The sequence below is a fragment of the Oryzias latipes genome, chromosome 5 (assembly GCF_053564925.1).
Source record: "Oryzias latipes strain Hd-rR chromosome 5, Olatipes_Hd-rR_3.1".
NCBI lineage: Eukaryota > Metazoa > Chordata > Actinopteri > Beloniformes > Adrianichthyidae > Oryzias > Oryzias latipes.
Window position 1 is genome coordinate 27,023,550 of NC_136241.1, and position 22,731 is coordinate 27,046,280.

Below are 22,731 nucleotides of genomic sequence, written 5' to 3' on the forward strand. Positions count from 1 at the left end.
TGAATGGTTTATATTGGTTTTGTAGAAATCGTTTAGGTCAAACCAAGAGGCTGTTTTTCTTCCAGGTGTTAATTGTCAGCCTTTTCACACTTTTCACAGACCTGCCTATAGATTTATATGGGGACAAAAACGATGTGTTTGCGTTCCTCACAGGATAATGAAGAGCAGACTTATTCCACTCTAAAGTCTAAAAACACCAGCGCTCGGGTGTCCGGACTGAAGCCAGGAACCAAGTACATTTTCCAAATCCGAGCCAGAACTTCTGCAGGGTGTGGACGCTTCAGCCAGAATGTGGAGATTCAGACAGGCAAAGCAGGTGAGTTTGTGTGCTGACGCCACTGTAAAGAACAAAGAAACCAAAGCGTGCAGAGGGGGGAATGTGTCTTCATGAAAATGCTATAAAACAAGAAACATTTTTATTGGAACGTTCTTCTCCCCGACACGGGATTTGGCAGATAATGTGGAGAGCAGACTGCAGCTCTGCAAATCTCCACCCCCTGCCTGGTTGTACTCCCAGCACTAATTCACTGACAAATAGTCTCCCTTCATTAAGCTGCTTGCTGGACCTCAATTCTGCTCCTCTAAACACCGACTCGTTTTCAAACTGAAGACAAGAGGGCTTCACGCGTCCCTTGAGCCAGGATCCTGAGCAATCAATACGGCCGGGATTTGATGAAGAGCAGCTTTTTTTTTTGCTGCTCAGCCTTTTCTCGCTCAACTGCATGCTGGGTAGAGTGGAACACGAGGGCATTCTGGACAGAAGCCGAAGACTGTATCTGTTGTTGGAGATTCAAAGTGGCAGTTTGAACCGAAGCACATCTCCAATTCAGATTTCATAACTTTCTAACCAGACATGAAGGCTGCATCACTCTGGGCTATGACTGTTGATGAGAAATTATGAACAACATTTGTGAGGAAGATATTAATATTTGTCACCATGCCAGAGAACATCACCGTTCTGGTGCGGGGCACATTGAGTTTTGCCCAATACATTTTCTTCTAAAGCCGCGTTCACACCAAACACAATTTGCGCAGTTTCAATGTTAAGTCAATATACAGACGTACTCAGAGGTTCTGCTGCGTGATTTGAGCGTCGATCTGACAGCAATACCTTTTGGGTGTCACAGCATGTCAACAGTTGAAAAAAATCTGAGCTTTGGCAAAGAAGACGCGCTGCGTCAATCAATTGAGGACTCGGCTTTGGCCTGTGACAAGTTGACACAATCAGGGGGGGAAGTCCAAAACCACAATGAAGGAAAATCTGATCGTTCTACTGCTAAACTTCATAGTATTTATCCTCTTTTCAATGGATACAGTTACTGAAAGCTCCTCCAATTTGAAACAATATTATTGTTTTTTTTCCTTCTCGGACTAATGCGGGACATCATGCTTTGGGTCTGTTTTTCAGAGGATATCTGTATGGAGGAATGGGCCAAAATACCAGCAATGTGTTGTGAAAATCTCGTGAGCACTTAGAAAACGTTTGACTGCTGTCATTGCCAATGAAGTGTATATAACCAAGTATTGAGTTAAAATTTTGTTATTGACCAAAAAAAAATAGATTTTCAACCATAATTTCGAAATAAATTCTTCAAAAATCAGACAGTGAGATTTCTGGATTTTTTGGTTTTAATTTTGTCTTTCGTAGTTGAGGTTTACCTATGATGAAAATTACAGGCCTCTCATCTTTTTAAGAGGGAGAAATTGTACAACCGGTGGCTGACTAAATACTTTTTCCCCCAGTGTAACTTTCAATCTTCTTTATTCTTTGGTGGACATGGCAAACGTGCTGTAATTATAGGGAAACTCATGCAAATCATGTCTAAGTTTTTTCTATTTTATTTCACTTTTTTGTAATTTCTTTGACAAAGTAAAACATGTCAATGTGGAAAGGATCATCAATGGTTGCAAAGATCATTTATGGGAATGTATGTAAGCACATGTGACTTTTGCATGGTTACATATATGGACGTTTAACTTTGAGGCTTAAAATAGTGATAAAGTTTAAAGACCCACCCTGATAAAAAACATGTTTTTGGGGTTTTGGAGGACATATATTAAGTCAATTTTTGTGACATGGAAAGTATTATTTGAGAGCCTGCTGTGGGATCTCAGCAATGGGGAAGTGAGGGGAGGGGGGGTTGTTCCACGCCAACAGTCCAGCGTACAAATCAGAGATGAACTTCTAATTAACTACTGCCCCTCTGCAAAAAGTATCTCCTTAAAATGACTTTGTTTTTTTCTCTTTCTTGGGGGGGGAGGCAAAAACAGAACACCGGTAATCAGAATGATAAGACCACTGGGAAGTCTTTAAAAAACAGATCTAAAGATGGTCAGAGTGGGTCTTTAACAACATCAATACTTCTCCTGCTGAAAAATAATATCTAATAAATAAAAAGGCTTTCTAAAAATGCAACTAATGTTTGTAATTGTTGAAACGGTCATTTGCTGAGCTGTCAGACTGTTGTGTGTTTCTGCAGCTCCTCTACGTTACAACACCATGACCATCATTTGGATCTGCATGGCGCTGGTGTCTGGCCTGGTCGCCTTCCTGGCCGCCATCATCTGCAGGAAACGGCAAGGCTACACTTTACCACACTACCCGTCGCTGCTGTGTGTGGAACACTTTCTTATGCTTCTCTGTTGTGACTTTTTTGTGCAATGTCTATGTGGTCCAATCCTCTGTGTGCACGATAACGCTGTTTGCAAAATTGAGTTTTAGAACAATCTGCCTTGTGCTCCGTTTCTATTAAAGATAGACTCTCCTTTGTGTTTCTCTTCATCCTGTTTATTTCCACTTTGTAATAAATTTAATTGAATCATGTCCACAACCTCACAAGCTGAACATTTCCACCTCCTTCACACCTCCTCTACTTTGATGTTTCACAAAGCAAATCAATAATTTCCCTGCCCCTCATTAATTCATACCTTAATGCATGTTAAGATTTTCACATCTTTTCTAATAAGGAGAGAACAATTTTTTTTTTCATTGAAGCTGGAGCCGTTTTTAGTTCAGTCTAAGATCTGAGATACTTCTGAAGATCATTATGAACATTATGAAATGAGAAGTCAGTTTTCGTCTACTTACAGAAAAAAAAAGTATTGAATTTATGTGTGACAAGCAAGCACGACTCAACAATTAAAGAATAAAAATAGGAGAAAACACTTTTCATCTTTTGTAATTTCCCTCCTGTTTACTTGCTTCAAAACATCTGACATGAAACCGATAATACACAGTCTGCGCTTAATCAGAAAGCATAAATGATAAACTGAGTTTCCAATAACTTCAGCTCACTGGAAATAATGTTCTTCTCGAATCAAGTGAACAAAACACAAGTGGAAAAAGATGAGTGGAAGAAAACATGGAAAAATTAAAAACAAAGGACCTGGCTCTAATTAAAAGCTTTCAACTGAATCAATCCGAAACACAGGGTTCCTCTTTTTCTTTTTGTTTATATAAAGAAATGTTGGTTATTTAAATTTAATTTAACGCATTCTGCTGTGATATCCTAAAATTTTATACAAAAACTGTAAAAGTTTCGGTGGTAAATTCTCTTAATGATGTGAGTTGAAAGCACTCCCTTTAGCCTCCGAGCCTCATTGGTTTTGTTCATCAAACCTAAAATGAAGTAATCTTCAAGGCTAACATACATGTAATTGCATAATTTAGTTAATGACGCCATGATTATGAGGGAGTCTTAACATTTTATCTGGAAAGTTAATTTCATTTTGGTGACAAAGATGTTTAGAGGCCAGAACTCATTACCGGGATCCGAAATGGTTACTTTGGCTTTTTACAAACAGTCTGGTCTCCTGCGATTTAATTTTACCAATTAACTAAATTAATTCAAAGCCTCACTTATATTTTCTTTAACCATATCATTAGTTTGTGCAGGTTCAAATTTGAGTTGACAAAAAAAAGAAGTGTGAGCTTTAGATGGAACTGCAACATGAACAAATCTGTCATCAGCTTGTCAAACATGACACAAAGTAGTTGAATAAAGGTTTTATTTAAGTCACTTTTAAGTATGTTTTACACCTTTTTGACTTAAATAGGAAAATTAACTTAATTAAAATGAAAACTTTATTCCACAAATTGGAACAAAAGCAAGAAATTGACAGTTTTATATCTTTTATTTAATTTAAAAAACCACTGGGAATGCTTTTAAATTCATGATCCTTATGATTTTATGTTTACTTTACATTCACCGGTGCAAAGCCGTTTGAGATGACTACTGTGATATTGGGCTATGTAAATAAAATAAAATTGAATTGAATTTCAACCCTATGTTACCGTTCGTTTAACATTTAATACACCAATTTCTGAGAGCCTTATCTCATAAGCAAGATCTAAACTTCCTTAAAAACCCATTGTATACAACTTGGTCCATATTTTCTGCCCTGTAGTGCATAATCATTCCACTAGGGGCAGTGGAAGGCTTTTCCTGCTCATTACAAAATTACAGCGGAAAAGGTTTTGCTAATTTTCATTTTAACACTATATGAGAATAACTCGTCTACTGTTACTGTTTTCTTGTAATGACTATTTGCAGTATTGAAAAAAACTGCAAAATTGATAATTAATTGTTTATAATAAAATATGTATAATACGTTATTAACATGAACCTCAGGTTTGAGATGGCGGGTAAATAAGTTACTCTTATTCTGCACTCAGGTCAATATTTTTGCATCTTAAACTGACACAGTTGTGAACAAAAACCTATCAACGAATCCTAATTGATACTATTTATGTCTTGTAAAAAATGTTACTGCAACTTTTCTTTGGGGATTCCTTAAAAGTGTTCAAAAACATCTTTATTTAAAAAAAAATATGCTCAAAATAGCTCAAAAGATGATGGGAGTGGGTCTTTTAATCTTGAAGTGAATCGATCAATACAGTTGTTGGGAATGATCTGTGATCAGAGTTTGACAGAACAATGGTTCTTGCTCTGTTCTGTATTCATCCCGCTGTATGTTTATGTGTCTGTGTGTGTCTACGTGTGTGTGTGTGATGTGTTTGTATAGACACTGTGGTTACAGCAAAGCCTTCCAAGACTCCGATGAGGAGAAGATGCATTACCAGAACGGTCATGGTACGTTTAGCTCATTTCTAAATTATTACCAATAATGGATTAGATCACATTTCTTGGAGGGATTGCATTTTTATCACCGTGTAACAAAGTTCATCCTTAGAGCAAACAATTTTCATCAGCCTCTGATTACAGGAGAAAGCTCCTCTTCTTTCCTGTGTGCTGCTTATTCTTCCCTTCTCTCATCAGGTTTTCCCTGCACACACAGCACTGACGGGGGCTCAGATGTGATGTTGCTCTCATCCTCCAATATGTGACCAAATGCTAATGTTGTTTATCTTAGTGTCATTCCCCGATGCGAGGTTCTATATCGACCCGCACACATACGAGGACCCCTGCCAGGCGCTCCACGAGTTCGCCCGAGAAATTGAAGCTTCCAGGATCAAAATCGAGAAAATTATTGGCTCAGGTAAAAACCATGGATGCACACACAGACACACGCTGACAGAGGAGAATCATTTCAGAGCTAAGTTAAAATCATTGCCTGGTGTAAAGGCTGCGGTGTGCAGCAGGGAGAGGGAGCCGAATCAGAGCCACGCGTGGGGCTGTCAGTCAAAGCGCCTCAGCCGGCCAGGGAATACTAACACTGTCAGCTCCACATGCCATATGCTGCACGTGACTGCTGCAGAAAGACAAACACTACATATAGAAGACACAATTACTTGCAGATGTCTGTTTAGCCCTGGACTGAGAAGAAGATACAGCAGGAATTCAGACACTGCAGTGCATTTGAAGATGTTCAAACTGCTGCATCAGGCTGTTTCTCTGCCCCATGTTCAGGGGAGTTTGGGGAGGTGTGTTATGGAAGGATGAGGCTCCCGGGAAAAAGGGACATCCCAGTGGCGCTGAAGACTCTGAAGGCAGGATACACAGAGAAGCAGAAGAGGGACTTCCTGGCTGAGGCATCCATAATGGCCCAGTTTGACCACCCGAATGTCATCCACCTGGAGGGAGTCGTAACTCACAGTAGGCCCCAAGATACTTAACACACCAGTGTGGATAGAGATATTAATGTTATGTGTCCGGATGAAACCAGACTGATCGGATCAAATGTTTTCCTGCTCAAATTTTTGACGAGTAAAGACTAATATGAGGGCTAAAAACAAAATGTATACCTTTGATTCAACACTTTTCTGAATACCAACTGTTTTTGGGCTTCACTTTATTGTGCCTTATTTTGATCAGATTTAAAACATATGGCTGAATCATTAAATCAAATGCACCTGGACCACCCAAAGGATGATGGAAGGAGGAGTTTTTACAGCCACACAGACATATAGACTGATATTCTTCATTTACAAACAACAATGATATTTTTAGCTATTAATTAACCAAAAAAAAAAATAATTTTAAAGGGAAAAAAAGAAGTAAAACATATTGTGTACACAAACCACAAAATACTTCCGGTAATCTCATTTAGTTAGTGGATTAAAAATGCAAATGTTCTAAACCCTAAAAGAGCCATTTGGTCCAGTGTCTTCTTTGATACAGCAGGGGGGGGGGGGGGGGTACGAGGCTTCAAAACCAAAGGTTGCACTAAAGCCAAATATAACATAGGTCTGTAGAGTTAACCAGTCTGCAAATGTTTCAGGGCTATAAAAATGAGCAATATTCCAACTTACTTTCAAATTTGGCTCTCTGTGAAGACAAAAGTTGTCTTATTTGTTTTTTTTTTGGCTTTTTTACCTGTCCTGTCCAACAGGAAAAAAAAAAAGTTGTCTTATTTGTTCTTATCTTATTATTCATAGTCTTTAACTTATTCATGTCCTGATGTCAAAATATGTGAAATAAATTCTTGGTTTTAGGCAAAACCAAAGCCCAGAACATGTGCTTTGTGACTTTATGAATATTAAGTAGAAAATAACAACAACAAAAATGTTAAAACGTTATTTCTAAGGGGTTGCATTCCTCCGAGCTGCAGCAATTAGTAACAGAATCAAAATTATCCACTTTAAATGTGAATACTTTCACTTTGTTTTATTTATTTATTATTTTATTATTATTTTTTCTTTTTTTATTATTTTTTTTTTTACATTTTTTGTTTTAAGTATATATACATATTCTTTTTCGTTAAAGGGGAGGGAGATAGAAGAAAAGTAAATAAAGATAATGCTTTCACTTTAACTGATTGATAGAAGTAGCAATCTCCTCCATGATGTGAAAGGCTGACAAAATCATGAAGAAAGCAATCATCCAAGTGTGGATCTTCAATCCACATGTGCTCTTTAACATAAGCATTTGTAAAATAATCTTTTGTTGTTTATCCAGGCAAACCAGCGATGATCATCACAGAGTACATGGAGAACGGCTCTCTGGACTCCTTTCTAAGGGTTGGTATTGATGCTTGTGACTGCTTGACTTTACTGAAGGTTTTTATTGCACTTTTGAATTTTATGTATCCTTAAGCAAAGTCTGGAACAGTAGCTGCGGCTACATGGACAACAATAATCAGAATAAATGCCTGATCAGAATAAAAAGGCGTCATGTAAACAAGCCGTTCGGAATACTCTGACCCAATCAGACTCATTTGGATCAAAATTTACCTCCGATCAAAATAGGTGGGTAATGCCGACTGTTGATCCGATCGTGGTGCATGTGAAACAATTTATTCTGATTGTTGGTCTTCAATATGTTTCCAATCGTGCTCAGACAAAATAAAGGCTGATGTTATTCCAAATATCTACGTGCAGCCAAGATCCATATTGCAGTATTGACCGCTTGGATTTAAAGTGTCAAAGCTAAATGTTGTTGGTAGCATTTATTAGCCTAATCCTAACCCTTTTTCCGGGTCCATTCGCCTAAGAATAAAGCACTAGTCGCATATATTTAGAAAATCGTGATCAAACAGGCACTTAATAATAATAATAACAATAATAAAAGCATATTTAGAAGATCATCTTGCTCTAGCTTTGTTTGGTTACAATGGAACTCGCTATTTCTTCTTCTACGGCCGTTTTCAGTAATTTAGATAGTTCTCCACGTCAAAATGATTTATTCCGATCGAAAGGGTGGCATATGTAAACATTTTTTATAATCGGATGAAGATTTTCTGGGCCTGTGTGCACAGTTCAATTCTCTGAAGCCAAAAGCTCCAACCTTTTGGCTTTAGATTCAATTAAAATGAATTTAGATGGTGCAGGTAACCTATAAAACACTGAGGGTTTGCTGTCAGAGCAAAAGAGTCATCATTCATTAACATGACCACATATTTAAACACAGTTACAGATTGGTTTAAAAGACAGTCTTTGTCTCTACGTCTGGATTTCACATTCAAAATCACTTTTCTGGGGAGGGGGCTTTTTTATGCTTTTCAATTCTTTATTTAATATTCGGGCTTGAGAAAAAAGATAAGCATGAAAGTTTTGTAGACAAAAGCTGGAAATTTTTTTTAAAAAAGGCAGAAAAATCACAAACAGGAAATAAAAGCGTAAAGTCTTATTGTCAAACATAACCAAAAAGGGGTTTGATAAAGTACTTTTCTTTCCTTTTTTTGTATTTTTTCAGAATACTGAAATCCTTTCTCATTGAAGCTGACAAAAACATGGAAAAGGAATAACTGTAAAAAAAAATAATTTATTTCAAGTTACATTTCTGAAAAAAGTGGAAGTTTTCATCTTGATTGAATGTTTCTTTGGTCTGTGATCTGGAGATCTGCACCAGTATGTTGAGCCAAGAAGCTTAAGATGATTCGTGTGTCTTTGCAGGAGAGTGACATGACTTGATGTGTGCTAGAGGATTGTAACAAGGTTGATTTAACAATGTGTTATACGCAATGTTAAACATCTGCAGTGTTTGCTCAAATGAGAATACTGCAGATGATTAATTAAAAGCAAATCCCTATCATGTTTTTATTCTCTTATCTTTAGTCTCTTCACTATCTTGATTAAAATCTTCTCTCCATAATTTCTCAGCTTCTTTGGGATCATTGCAGTCGTTTTAGAGATCTGCCCTTAAGTCGCTGCCTCCTTCCTTCCTCCTGACCTTATCTTCGTTCTGCTCTTGCAGAGACACGACGGCCAGTTCACCATCATCCAGCTGGTTGGGTTGCTGCGTGGCATTGCGGCAGGCATGACCTACCTGTCTGACCTGGGCTACATCCACCGCGACCTGGCCGCCCGCAACATCCTGGTCAACAGCAACCTGGTGTGTAAGGTGTCTGACTTTGGCCTGTCCAGAGTCCTGGAGGATGACCCCGATGCTGCATACACCACCAGTGTGAGTTTTCACATCGAGGCAAGGAATAACGCACTCACACACACAAACACACACGCAGTGCTATGATAATAATAAATAAATAAAATGGTCTACAGGCTCTAACTGCCCTTGCCAAGCCAGCCTCACCGACCGAACAGCGGCTTCATGCGCCTTATAAACCCTGGTCACCCAGACAACTTGATGAAACACACTTTTTTTATTTGAAATGGCGGCTAAATATTTGATGTTTAGATCACCTGGGGGTGCTGAATTAGTCTTTTTATTTTATATTTTCCAAGCTGAACTAGTCTATCTTCTAGTAAACTTTTGGATTTTCTTAGCAATGGAAGTTATCTGTCCTTGACATGTTTGTTTTGTTCTCAAAATGGATTTCAATTTTTTATTTTTTATTTTAGCCTCTGAAGAGATTTTGGATACATTAATTTTTTAACAGTTTTGCCTACTGTGATGTAATTTATTTTTTTAAATATTTTTTTTTGTCAAAAATTCATTTTAACCAAGTACTGGGTGAGTTTTTTAGTATGTGTCGGGGTGAAATTGTTGTTTAAATGCACTTTAAGACTAAAGAATTACAAAAACAATTATAGTTCTTGAAGTCCAGGACTGTTGTAGGCCTTAAAAAACCCTAACCCTAACAAAAAGAAAAAAAAAATCATGAATGCACACAGAAGAGGCAATTTTGGTCCAACTTTGCCTGACTTTAAACAAAAAAAGAATAGTTACGTTGAAATAAAAATTCAACTCTTGATACAAATTAATTGCAATCAGATCTTTGTGACAAATTATCAGTTATGTCTGTGGGATAGGATAAACATGTCAAGGACCAGCAGTCAGAACTCTCTCTTTGTCAGAGTACTCAAAGTGCTTTTGAGATCATGAGATCATAAACTGAACACACCAAGGTTCCATCACTTATATACATTTTTTTCTTTGTCGTAAAGCTGCCAAGCACCCCCACACCATTATAATACCACCACCATGCTTTGACTTACTGTAATGTTTTTCTGAGATGACTGATCTCCAGTCCTACTTGTTTTGGGTGAAATAATTTTTATCTTTTTGAATTTTAACAAGAATGAATTGTACATGAAATGGAATTTCAAAGTGGGACTTGACAGTGGACACAACGTTGAAATATTTGATGCAACTTAAAGGCTTTGTTCTGCAGTAAACAAAGAGTCTGGAGCCAAGGTGAAGCTAAACTCCTTATAAAGCTAATCAGAGTCCTCAAAAGTTGTATTTTCTTGACCATCAGACTGTAACTGCCTGTTTTTTTTCTTGCGGATGAATGCTACCAAATTAAGGAGAACAAATTAAAAAAAAAAAAAATTTTTATTCTGCTAAAATTATTTTTTTATAATACTTTTATGCAAAAGGTGCAGCAAATCCCAAACAAGGAGCCAAACTTGGAAAGGAAATGAAGAAGCCATGAGAGTGAAGTGCTGAGTGTGTGGATGCGTCCGTTTATGCATTTATAATCACTGCACTGTCGCTCCTGAAATTAATGTCTTGCAGGTGTCTTCTTCACACAAACTTGGCCTCGTTACTTCCTGTCTGCTATAAAGGAGCTCTGCAAAAACACAAAAGCAGATTGTGGTTGTTCTTTAAGTTGTTATCTTCTTCAAACTGCATATTTTTAATCTTAATTTAGTTCTGTAAAGATCTTCTGAGCTGGATGTCCTTTGAAATTAAAAATGCACAGATTTATAATGAAGCAATAAAAGGAGAGTTCACATGTGGGGGAAAAAAGCTATGAGGAAACTGCAGGGTGTATCATAAAGTTCTGTGATTTTAATTAAGGAGGAAATTAATGTCACTTCAAATCTGTTAAATTGAACTGTCACTCCGTTTCAAGTAAAAAGTTGCCGTTGGAAAAGTTTCTGTTCAAGATGCTTTTAGGTGACAGACATAAAAAATTAAAACATTTCTGAAATTGAATTCTGAAAACTCACAAATTATAATAATTCACAATTTGCTGCTGAAAAAAGGCTACTCAACACTTTGTAAAAATTAATGTGGAAATAGGTTTTTAAAAGACACAGATTTAAAATATTAATACATAAAAGTTCTTCTCTGGTAGTCAAAACTGTTTTTTTTGTATTTTAGAGTTCATGTCACCTGTGTTATGTATTCATTTAGAAATACAAAAATATTCATAACCTGGATTTCATGATTTTTTTTATTTCACAATTTATGTCCAACCAGAATTACACAACCTCAAGTCTTGCATATATCAGAATAGAGCTGTAAAAGAAAAACCCTGGAGGAAGGTTTGAGATTTGAACCGCAACGACATTTCGCACCAAGCCTCTTTTAACTATAGGTGGCGGACAAGTGCTAGTATCGGTAGTGATACTTGACTACCATTGTGAACTTAAGCTACACTCTCGCAGAAAACATCCAGCAACATCATCATCAGTCACCTAAAACACTGAGGATGTTCCTCATCCCATAAATAATTATAGAAGCAGCATTATTTAGGTAAATAACAGCCTAATGGTAAGAAAACTGCTACGATGAAAAATAAAAGTTTGCTCCCTAAGGTTTGGTTAAAATGAGATTTTGACAAAAAATCTAACGGGAGACAAATACACTCATCCAAAAACATATTCAGATTTATTTTAACTTTTATAAAAGTCACACAAAATACCCAGTTTAGTGTAAGCCCTCTAGCATGGATCAGTTAAATGATAAACCTGCAGAAGCTGAAATATATTGGGTTTTAACTTGAAAGGTGTGACGCTTTAAAGTCACAGAAAATCAGATGGAAATCGGTGTTGGGCGCTTTTGTCTGTTCAGCTAAAAGCACAGCAATCAGTTTACAGAGGTGATTATGAGCAGCATCACTCAGAGGCACTCTGAAGGGGAAAAAGATCATAGATTGTGATATTACAGACATTATAGTGTCATTACAGCGTACCTCAAATTAATACCTGATAATGGCTGGAGATTAAAAAGCTCTCATTACTGTCTGGAAATGGTAGAAAGGTGAGTAGAGCTGCTTATTGTGTTGGGGTAAAGGTGGCAGCAAAGTCACTGAACAAAGTGTTGAAGCTGTGAGAGAAGGTTTGCATTTTCGGATTGTTGTGTTTTTTGCTTTTTTTGCATGTAGGACATCAGGTGTCCTTCAAATGTGTAATGTAAGCCAGTGGGAAGGTGCTGTTTGCTCAGGAAGTGATGTCTCCATTCCTCAGCCTAATTAAGTGTCAGACTTACATCAAGAATAATGCAAGTAGTTCACTTACTTGCTAACATTTGCAAGTCTATTCCGGTCCTGAACATGCATCTGTGGCCTTTTATTTAGCGTTATTCAGCTTTCTCCTTCAATGAAAGCTTTTCATTTACTGCTAAATTTAGGGCAGATTTTTTTTTCAACACTTTACAGTTTATCACAAGACAAGGAACAGAACAGTTTCTGGGAAGAAAATATTATAAGGAAATGATTGCTTTTACTTTAAAGTTTAGAAAATTAAAAATCAAATAAACAAGACACCGTCTTTGTTAGGAACTGGTTGTCTAGCAGGGGTAAGTAATTAAAATTAAAATAAACCTAAACCATGACAAGGCAATGAATACAGGGAGGACCAAAAAGGATGACAAAACTGACACCCTGACAAACCTGAACTGAAAACCAGACTCTTAAATACACTGAGAATGATTGACTGAACTGAAGGCAGCTGTGGATGATTATCAAATGAATGCAGGTGAGACAGTACAGACGAAATCAGAAAACAGAACCTGGAACCAAAACTAAAGTGCACGATCGTCAAGTGTTCATGTCATTTAAGAGTTTGATAGAGGGTTTGGTGACAAACTGAAACCATTTTTTGTGTGTCAAAAGAAATCCTTAATGATCTTTTTTAATTTGGACAAAAGTCACTTCAGTAGGTAAAAGATAATTCTGCCCTTTATGATCGTGAAGAAAATTGAGACCACTCTTCAAGATAACAAAAATCAAATTTTCACTTGAGCTTTGAGACTGGAGAACTCTTATGTTACGCTCACATAATTATGTGAGGCACGTTCAAGTAAGCACTAAAACCTTCTTGAACGCATCCTAAGCATATAGTGTTCACACTGGACTGTCGCTTCCTGAAACTACCGCTTGTCCACCACCTTCAGTTGGAAGAGGCTTGGTGCGAAATGTCGGAGCAGCGCAAATTTCACAAATCTTTCTCCCAGGCTTTTTCTTTCACAGCTCTTCTCCAATATGAAAGACTTGGTGTGGAATGATTCCAGCCAGGCACAAACCGCAATTACTAATTTCTCCTCCATGATTAATTTTCAAAGGGTTGGCTCTTCCGTGAATTGAAGAGGACGCCATCCATAGCTCACCACCAAATTCAAGTTGCTAATTGGTCAAAGTTCTACCTGGTTTAACATTCAAAACATGTTAAATAGTGGCGTGTTTTGTACATAGAGTTCAAAAACGGTCATAGAAACCTGTGTATGGACTTGTGAACGCAAGAGTTTGGCTGACTTTTTATTGGAAGTGATGGTCAAATGTAGGTTGTCAAGGGTGGTGTGAACGTAGCTTCAGACTTGAGACTTGAGTCTTTTTGACTTACTTGCAACTTAAAAAACAATGGATGTTTCCTGTTTGTATCTTTTTATAAGTTGGTGTAACCCTTGTGCTATCCTAGGCACTTTAACATTGGGAGTTGGGTCATCTAGACCCACTAGACAGTGCGCTGAACCTTTTTTCTTCAATAATTTGTGATCTTCACTGGTGTCCATGGATTACATGAAATCTTTCCACCTTTATCCACCTTTGTCATGGTAGGGAGAACACGTCAATGTAAGGGTGGGGTCATCTAAGATAGCACAAGGGTCAAACACAAGTGTAAACTACTGTCCTTCACTGGTAATTTCAGCACAAACCACTAGGTGCTGTGTCCATAAGTGCTGACCTTTACAGAAGAACATTAACCTAAGAGCCCTGTTGCAGGGTGATTTTCACCAGAGGAAAACTATTTACATGGATCTCATTATTTTCAGAAGTCTGTGCCCTCACCGGAGAAGTCTCACATGTCCCAGGAAAAGACCAAGTTTCCAGTACCTGCAGTATCCTGCACTACAGGGATTAGGAAAAGTCTGGAGGGGTTTAGCATCTTTTCTGGTTTTAGTTTAATATAATTCGTAAAACTTTATATTCTGAATAGAAGAATTACTTTTAAAAAAGTAAGTGTTTCAACATTTGCCAAAAAACAAGAGACATGCACCAATAAAAAAACGTGACAGAAAAAATGTACACAAAATTCATACAAAATTTTTTAGAGACTCTTTGGAACAGTTTAGAATCATTTTGTTCTTACATTTACACCAGCACAATCAGTGTAGTCAACACAAAAGTCTCAATGGCATAATATTTCTTGTTCAAGTTTTGTTATTAGGAATTTGTTTTATGATTACTCTGCCAGCCTGCGTCAGTACTGATGTCCAAGTCATTTTATTTATTTATTTATTTTTTCTATTTTAATTTCTGTCTGTTTTTGTTTTTAATTTTCATGATTTTATTTTATAAATGAAGTTTGATTGATTGGTGACACCCTGCAGCTTGAACACACATGCAACCCTCAACAGCATCATCCATGTGGATGCAGTTTTTTTTAATGGGGATTAATTTGTTTTCATGCAGCCTGGAACATTACAGCGTGTAAAATCTTCAATGACTCTACACAAGAACAAAACACCGATAATGTTGTAATTTCATACAAATTAACCACCTTATATTTATTAGTGGTCGCTTCAGTTATTTATGGTAAATGCATGACTGTGTGTATTTGCTGGCTTGGCAGTGCAAGAGCATTGTTCTAATGTAACAGTAAAATGGGAATAGAGATCACATTGATTTACTGGCGCAACGTGAACGTTGGCACACGCTGCACCGAAGGCTTCCAGGACTGTCTTAAAATACAATCTGCACACAGCACCACTCTTCATAATCTGTCTTTGATCAGCCTTTGTCTCCGTCGTGATCATCTCCTTGTAAGATGGAAAAATTACACTTTAATGCCTCTTCTCAATAGTTTTGGACAGCTTCTGCGGATCCAACAGCGCTTGAATTTGAATCTATTTAAAATATTTACCAGAATCTTGTACATTCTGCTTGAACTTTTCTGTGTTACCGACAGGGTGGGAAAATCCCAATCCGCTGGACGGCCCCCGAGGCCATTGCATATAGAAAGTTCTCCTCGTCGAGCGACGTGTGGAGCTACGGCGTGGTCATGTGGGAGGTGATGTCCTACGGAGAGCGACCATACTGGAACCTCACCAACAGAGATGTGGGCCTTCTTTGCTCAGTCAAAATATTATTGACAGGATTTATTGCCATGCCTGACGCTGTGAACTCACGCCTGGTCTTCTCACTGTTGGCAGGTGATCAAGTCTGTGGAAGAGGGCTACAGGCTGCCTGCTCCAATGGGCTGCCCTGCTGCTTTACACACACTCATGCTGGACTGCTGGCAGAAGGATCGCAACGAGAGGCCGCGCTTTTGCCAGATAGTCACTATTCTTGACAAGCTAATCCGCAACCCGGAGAACCTGAAGTCTGTGGACAAGCTCTGCAGGTGGGCAAGGAACCCAGCAGATCCATGTTTGCAGCAACCCAACGTGGGTCCATTGTGTCACACACCGTGGTGTCTTTTGATTTAATTTGGCCAGACAGCTTGCCAGCTTTTAATCAAATATTGGTTTATGCGATTAGTGGATTAAGCTTCAAATCAAAGAAACAACGCCGCCTGCAAGGGTCTGAGCAGATGATCTCCTGGACAATATAGGACAGACAGCAGGGCTGCTTAGTAACTGTCCTGTGGTGGGTGGTGGAGTAAATCCAATCTCATCCCACCGATGTCAAACATTGGAGCGATGGGATAAAGTCAAAAGTTTCCCGTCAAAGTTGAGGCGAGCGATGCAGTTCATTTTCCATTACGCTCATCTCTGATAGATGCGGCATGCATAAGTAAAAGCTGTGCCAAGGTACCGACATTGATCCACTGTGAGTGGGGGAACAGGTTTGAGAGGCTACCTGGGCTAAAGCTGGACTTTTATAAATTGCTCAGTTCAGATCCAAGGTTGTGTGGAGTCAGTGGAGCATAGCGCCATCTCAGTGTGCAGGCGGGCGGTTGGGGAAATGGTAGGCAGAAGAAAGGCAGAGCAGGGTGCGGAGAGCTAAAGATTTCTTCTTATATTAATCTACGCGCAGCATCTACCCTACAACCACTGCCTTCCCTGGCGCTCTATCATTTTAACTGCTATTGATTTTCTGTCTTGGTTACTGACACATCTCAAAGCTCCCTTTTTTCCTCCTGGTCGCTTCACCTCCTACTCACTTTGTGACTCCTCTAATTTTCGGACGCCGTCCAACTAATCTTTTTGCCATCCTCTTCATCTCCTTCTCCGCCCTCCTGCTGCCATCTTTCTTTCTCCCTTTGCTGTAGTTTAAACAGTCCTCCGCTGACGGAGAGAGCTATCCCTGACTTCAGTAGCTGTAACTCAGTAGACGAGTGGCTGGACACCATAAAGATGGGTCGCTACAAGGAACACTTTGCAGCGGGGGGCTACTACACTCTGGGACATGTCATAAGCATGAAGCAAGGGTAAGTGGTGACTGAAACAGAGCTTTATAACAGCTCAGCGATGGAAAGGTGTTAGCAGGGGGTGACTGTCTCTTCACTCAAGTAAAGACTATTAAATCACTGCATAAAAAAGACAATTATTTGGGGTAAGAATTAAAAACATCTAGTTACTCAATTTCACACATGTTTTTTTATTTATTTTTTATTTGGGTTAGTAAAGAAACCTACTCTTGTGTGTTGGAGTTAAGCTTCAGGCCAGTTCCTTTGGGTCACTTTGCTTGTAGGCAAGAAAATGGTAGTTGGAACTTTCCACCAACTACAAGACCCAAAGCAGTGTACAGTCAGTCTCATTCATCCAGTCACTAAGTAATTTGCAGTGTCTCCCATAAAATTAATAATGTCCGGCCCAGTGAATTCCAGAGCGAAACTCTCATAGGATGCAACCTGTGCAACAAATCAAGTGGGAAAATGTCCTCACTTCTAAATATTCCAGTCAACTCTCAGCTCTATCATAACAAAAAGAAAGAGTTTGGGAACTACAGCAACTCATCCATAAAGTGGTAGGCCAGGTAAACTGACGGAGAGGGTTCAGCGGATTCTGCGGATTTCTACAGAACTCCAAACTTCATGTGACCTTCTGATTAGCCCAAGTACAGCACACTGAGAGCTTCATGGAATGGGTTCCCATGGCCGAGCTGCTACATCCAAGCCACACATCACCAAGTGCAAAGCAAAGCATCAGATCCAGTGGTGTAAAGCACGCCGCCACTGGACTCTAGAGCAGTGGAGACGTCTTCGCTGGAGTGATGAATCACGTTTTTCCATCTGGCAATCGGATGGACGAGTCTGGGTTTGGAGGTTGCCAGGAGAACAGTATATATCGAGCTGCATTGTGCCGAGAGGGACATTTGGTTAAGGAGGAATTATGGTGTGAGGTTGTTTTTCAGGACTTGGCCCGTTAGCTCCAGTGAGAGGAACTCTGAATGCTTCAGGATACCAGACCCTTTTGGACAATTCCATGCTCCCAACCTTGTGGGAACAGTTGGGGAGTGGCCCCCTTCCTCTTCCAACATGCTGTGCCCCAGTGCACAAAGCAAGATCCATGAAGACATGGATGACACAGTCTGGTGTGGATGAACTTGACTGGCCTGCGCAGAGTCCTGACGTGAACCCGATACAACGCCTTTGGGATGAATTAGAGTGGAGACTGAGGGTCAGGCCTGCACCAACATTAGTGTGTGACCTCACCGATGCAATTTTAAAATTATGGTCAAAAATTCCTATAAACACAATCCTCAACCTTTTGGAGAGCCTTTGAAGGAAGAGTTGACGCTGTAGCGGCAAAAGGTGGACCAACATTAAACTAAAATCTATGGGTTAAGAGTGGGATGGCAATTCAGTTCATATGACACCCACAATCGATCGATATTTTCCCACTTTATTTTCTGAAAATGCTTAAAAAAAGAATCATTGATGTTTTAAGGTTAAAAAAAAGCTGCAGGAGTAATCTCAGTAAAGGCAAGAGGAGGTTTCTGTTATTAACAAGTCATCAATATTTTCTTTTGTTTTTTTATTTTGTATGCTCTACAGGGATATTCAGAGGCTCGGGGTGACGCTGATGGGCCATCAGAAGAAAATTATGACCAGTGTCCAGCTAATGAGGGCACAAGTCCTCAACAAGAGCGTCCCATCAGTGCACGTATAACTCCAAAGTTGAGGTTTCTTTCTGCTAAGATCTGAACCTCCAGGTCTTTTTGTGCGGTTCAGAAGGACACCATGTGGGAAAAGTTCACCAGAAAAGCAAGAAAAGAAGATGCAGTGGAACTTTACAGATTTTTATTTGAGATAAAGAAACAAAAGGTGGAAGGTTTTGTTACCAAGGGGAACATGTGACCAAGACTTCTTTGGGACAGACTCCTTTTTTTTCTTCCTAACATTTATATTTTATGTCTTGTTTATGAATGGAAAGACTGCCTTAATTACCACAAATAATTTGCATTTCATCGTCTACAAAGAAAAGATTATTTATCATGATTTTATCAGAGTCCTAAAATTTACTCAACCAGGAAGCAAAAGGGGTGCAGCGCATGAAATTATGGAATAGGCAAAGCTGCTGTTTCCTGTCATGATGACACATCCTAACTTTGTTGCAGCAACACTGTAAAAGAGTGAACGTCAGGCCAGAGAAATAAAAGAAACGGAAGACAGGGTTTACTTAAACTTCCGGATTGTCCTAAGCATGAAAGAAAGGATCCAACTTAGGCTACCAATGCCAACCATAGGCACATTTTCCTATCCACTCTTGAAGAATGAGACCAAAAGAGCCTTTAAGCTCTCAGCCCAGTTTCAAGCTGCACAGCGCAGAACTGCTGTACTTTGAATATGAGTGCAAATCATTTAAAGTGCACCTTATTATACAGTCTACAGGTTGCAGAGGCTCTGTGCAGTTGTGTCAAAAGCTTTCAGACGTGACAAGCGCCACACCAGTGGTGTTTTAAAAAAGTAAGTGTTTCAACATTTGCCAAAAAAACAACAAGAGACATGCACCAATAAAAAAACGAGACAGAAAAAATTCACACAAAATACAACTACACCTACATTTCATTTTGTAAAAGACAAAGAAACCAATGGGCTTTATTAAAATTTAGCAGTATTCTTTTACTTAAGTAGTAGGGGTGCAACGATTTATTTTAACAACGATTTGATTCGATATTTGTGGTTACAGATTCCATTCACTTTCGATTTTAGTCATTTTAACCTCAAATCGAACCAGGACATCTTACCAAAAACTTCAACCAGTGCGACTAAGAGATAAATATAGTTAAGTATAGTAAACCTACCATTTCTCAATACTAATGGTATTTCCTCATTTTAATTCAAATATCAATTTATCTCGTTTTGAAACAATTTCATCGTCTTGGTCAATTTGATTCAATTCTGCCTCAGACAGATCGATCTGGTTTGATCTATTTGATGAAATCAATTCATTCGTTAAACAATGAATTGTTACACCCCTATTAAGTAATAAATGGGATTTTAATCTAAGGAAAGCTTGTAAATTGATTTTTCTTTTCAAATTTTAGAGTTTTAAAAAAAATTATTTGGGTTACTGATGTAGAATTTCAAAAATAACCAACAGAAATTTATAAATCAAAAATATTCAGTTTTTGGTTCCTAAACATAGGCTAACTTTATTACATTAGAGATGCATTTCATAATCTGAAATGCATTAAATCTAAATCATTGTTTGTAAATAATGAAAAAGCTTTTATATAATATAAATTAATAACTTAAAAATCAGCCAAATGTGATGCAAAAGTCTGATATTAAATCCTTTTTTGGGCGATGATAATTTCAGGTGCAACAACCAGCAACACGTAATGAGGGAGACTCAAAACAAAAAAAGGTTTTCGTCATCATTTTCTGCAAAACGGGCCATGGAAATGATATTTGCCATTAACCCCAGTATCAGAAAAAGCTACAGACAAAAAAAAACGAGGTTTTCACTGTTAAATTGTATATTCTTATCATAATAGTTTGAAACAAAATTGCTAAATTAAGATCTTGACACATATCTGAATTTTTTTATTTTTACCTGGTTATGAATCATTTAGAAGCATCTGAAAAAGCTGAATAATCTTAATTTGAAAAAAACAAAAACAAATAAGACATTGATATATTAGCAAGATTATTCTAACTGGTTTTCTTTTTAGAGTAATTATTTTACCTAATCATTTTACTAAAAGACAAAAACAAAATACTGAATAAAAAGAAATCAATCACATCAGCACATCAAGAAGTGGTACAAAGGGTATTATCTTATTTTATGTTAGAGTAAAAATGCTTTTCTTTGTGCCTCCAGTACAACAAGTCAAGCATAACCTTTATGTATAATTTTTTATGTTACATGTTACAGAAATATGGTTTGATTAACAAACTCAGTCATTTTTGAGATGAGCACATGTACTATTCAATTTGGGCTCGAAAAAAGCTCCACAGACTGTAAACTAAAGTGTAACTTCCAAGTGTGATTACAAAGTCTGCCTCTGCCTTGATAAAAATACAGAACAAAGAAGAATGTCTGGAATCGAATGATTTAAAAACAAACAAAAACAAATACAAATAAGCCCAAAATTATGCCTTCCTCCCCTTTGTGCCATCAAGAGAATGTTTTCTCCTGTGCACCTCAGTAGGTTTTCCTCTAGTTGGTTGATGTCAGATTTTATTAGAGAACTCTATGATGTTTATTGTATTATAGTGACATTTCACTGCTAGTTTGATATTTTTTTCTTCTGAATGCTTTTGAAGACACTGGACTTGAACTGAAATCTCATATTTTATAAAGTTAGGATCTGTTTTTGCTAGATGAATTGATTTATAATGCATAAAAGAAGTTCAGTCACTTGAAGGATGAAAAAAAGAGATTTATTCACTTTTTTATTATTTATTCATGCCTATTTGTTCTTTTTTTAATCTAAGACAATTTATTATCATTGATGGATCATTCTTGTTGCTAATGATAAATCATAAATGTGCAAACTGTTCATAAAAACACAATAAAGGAACGTTTGTGTGTGTGTGACTGCAACAATTAATGTGGAGTGATTTCTAACAGAGACTGAATCCTTATGTGTAATGATGTTAGTATATTTTTTCCTTAGAAAATGTTATATGTTTATTCAAAATTGAAATTACAACTTTTTTTGATTGCATGGACATTTAAAGACTTGCTGGAAGTGACAAATTTAGACATTACCTGTACTGTAACCTTTTCACATTAAATCAAGTATTACTGAGGGGATTTGCCCCTTTGTTGAAATTATGAGGGGGAAAGAAAAATCACTCAAAGTAAAAGTAGATTCATCACAGAAGGTTTTATTTGTTCCTAGTTACTGAAAGAGGAATTCAGAAGCATCTCAGCAAATGGTTGATACACTTTTTGAAATCCAGCCAAATTTTGGTCAAATTTGATATATTGTTAATCCCGGCAGATGATCAGTGCATACATATGATTAATAAATTATTTTCAGTAAAAGTAGAAAATGTAACAAAAGAAGGATGTGATAGATTAAATTATACAAAATTAGGATTGTAACGATATCCAAAACACTAAGACTGTAGGGTTTTGGAATGTGGCCTAGTGTGTGTAAATTAATCTAGTGCAAATTTAAGTAACTAAAATTTAAGAAAAAGAAAAACTTGAAACAAAAAAGAATATATTTTCTACATTTACATATATGTAAATAATTTGGTTCCATTGGCTCTTATCTTAAATGATTTACTGCCATCCAAACGCCATTTTGTAAGTGCTTTTTATCAGAATAGATCATGTTTTAAACAAGATGTGGAATATGCCATTTTTGATGATATAAATGTCAAAATATGTTTTGTTCCAAACTAATATGTCATTGTGCAACTCTCATGCAGTCTGCTACAAACAGTGGTCATTTTCCTGTCAAGATAGAACAGAAAATAATGTACCACATTGTATTTAATCATATATAATTCAGAATGTTCTCAGTTCCAACAAAACAGAATATTTTTTGATGCTGTAAACATTTTTTTAAGTTATTTATTTCATAATAGCTATTTATTCTTGATATGACTTCTAGGCAATGGGAGTCTTTTTTTTAGTAGGCAAACATTTTTTTAGCGCTTTCATTTTATTTTTTGTTATGGCTTTTTTTTTTATGTTTTAATTTTTAACACTTTATTATATTTTTTTGTTGCTGTAAATGTTTTCATGCAGAAGGTTACAAACATCAGAGCTGTTATTTTAACACCCGGCTTTGACTCATCCGAGTCTGTCCATCTTCAGGCTGTGCTCCAGACATTTGAGCCTGTGACTG

General features: G+C 37.4%; 1 protein-coding gene across 8 annotated transcripts in view; it reads left to right on the forward strand.

Moving 5' to 3' along the window:
- epha8 (eph receptor A8) overlaps positions 1-21,477 on the forward strand; it is a 128,995-nt gene extending 107,518 nt beyond the window's left edge. For 2 of the 8 annotated variants that reach the window (XM_023955115.2, XM_078948081.1), the window contains 11 exons: positions 154-316; positions 2,481-2,613; positions 5,026-5,093; positions 5,374-5,499; positions 5,871-6,056; positions 7,359-7,420; positions 9,096-9,323; positions 15,440-15,589; positions 15,684-15,874; positions 16,745-16,903; positions 18,473-21,477. In XM_023955115.2, coding sequence (XP_023810883.1) covers positions 154-316; positions 2,481-2,613; positions 5,026-5,093; positions 5,374-5,499; positions 5,871-6,056; positions 7,359-7,420; positions 9,096-9,323; positions 15,440-15,589; positions 15,684-15,874; positions 16,745-16,903; positions 18,473-18,587 — 1,581 coding nt within the window. In that variant the 3' untranslated portion in view covers positions 18,588-21,477. The remainder of the gene's footprint in view (positions 1-153; positions 317-2,480; positions 2,614-5,025; positions 5,094-5,373; positions 5,500-5,870; positions 6,057-7,358; positions 7,421-9,095; positions 9,324-15,439; positions 15,590-15,683; positions 15,875-16,744; positions 16,904-18,472) is intronic. The other 6 variants (XM_023955116.2, XM_023955117.2, XM_023955118.2 and 3 more) reach the window with 6 other exon arrangements.
- Positions 21,478-22,731: the final 1,254 nt, after the last annotated feature.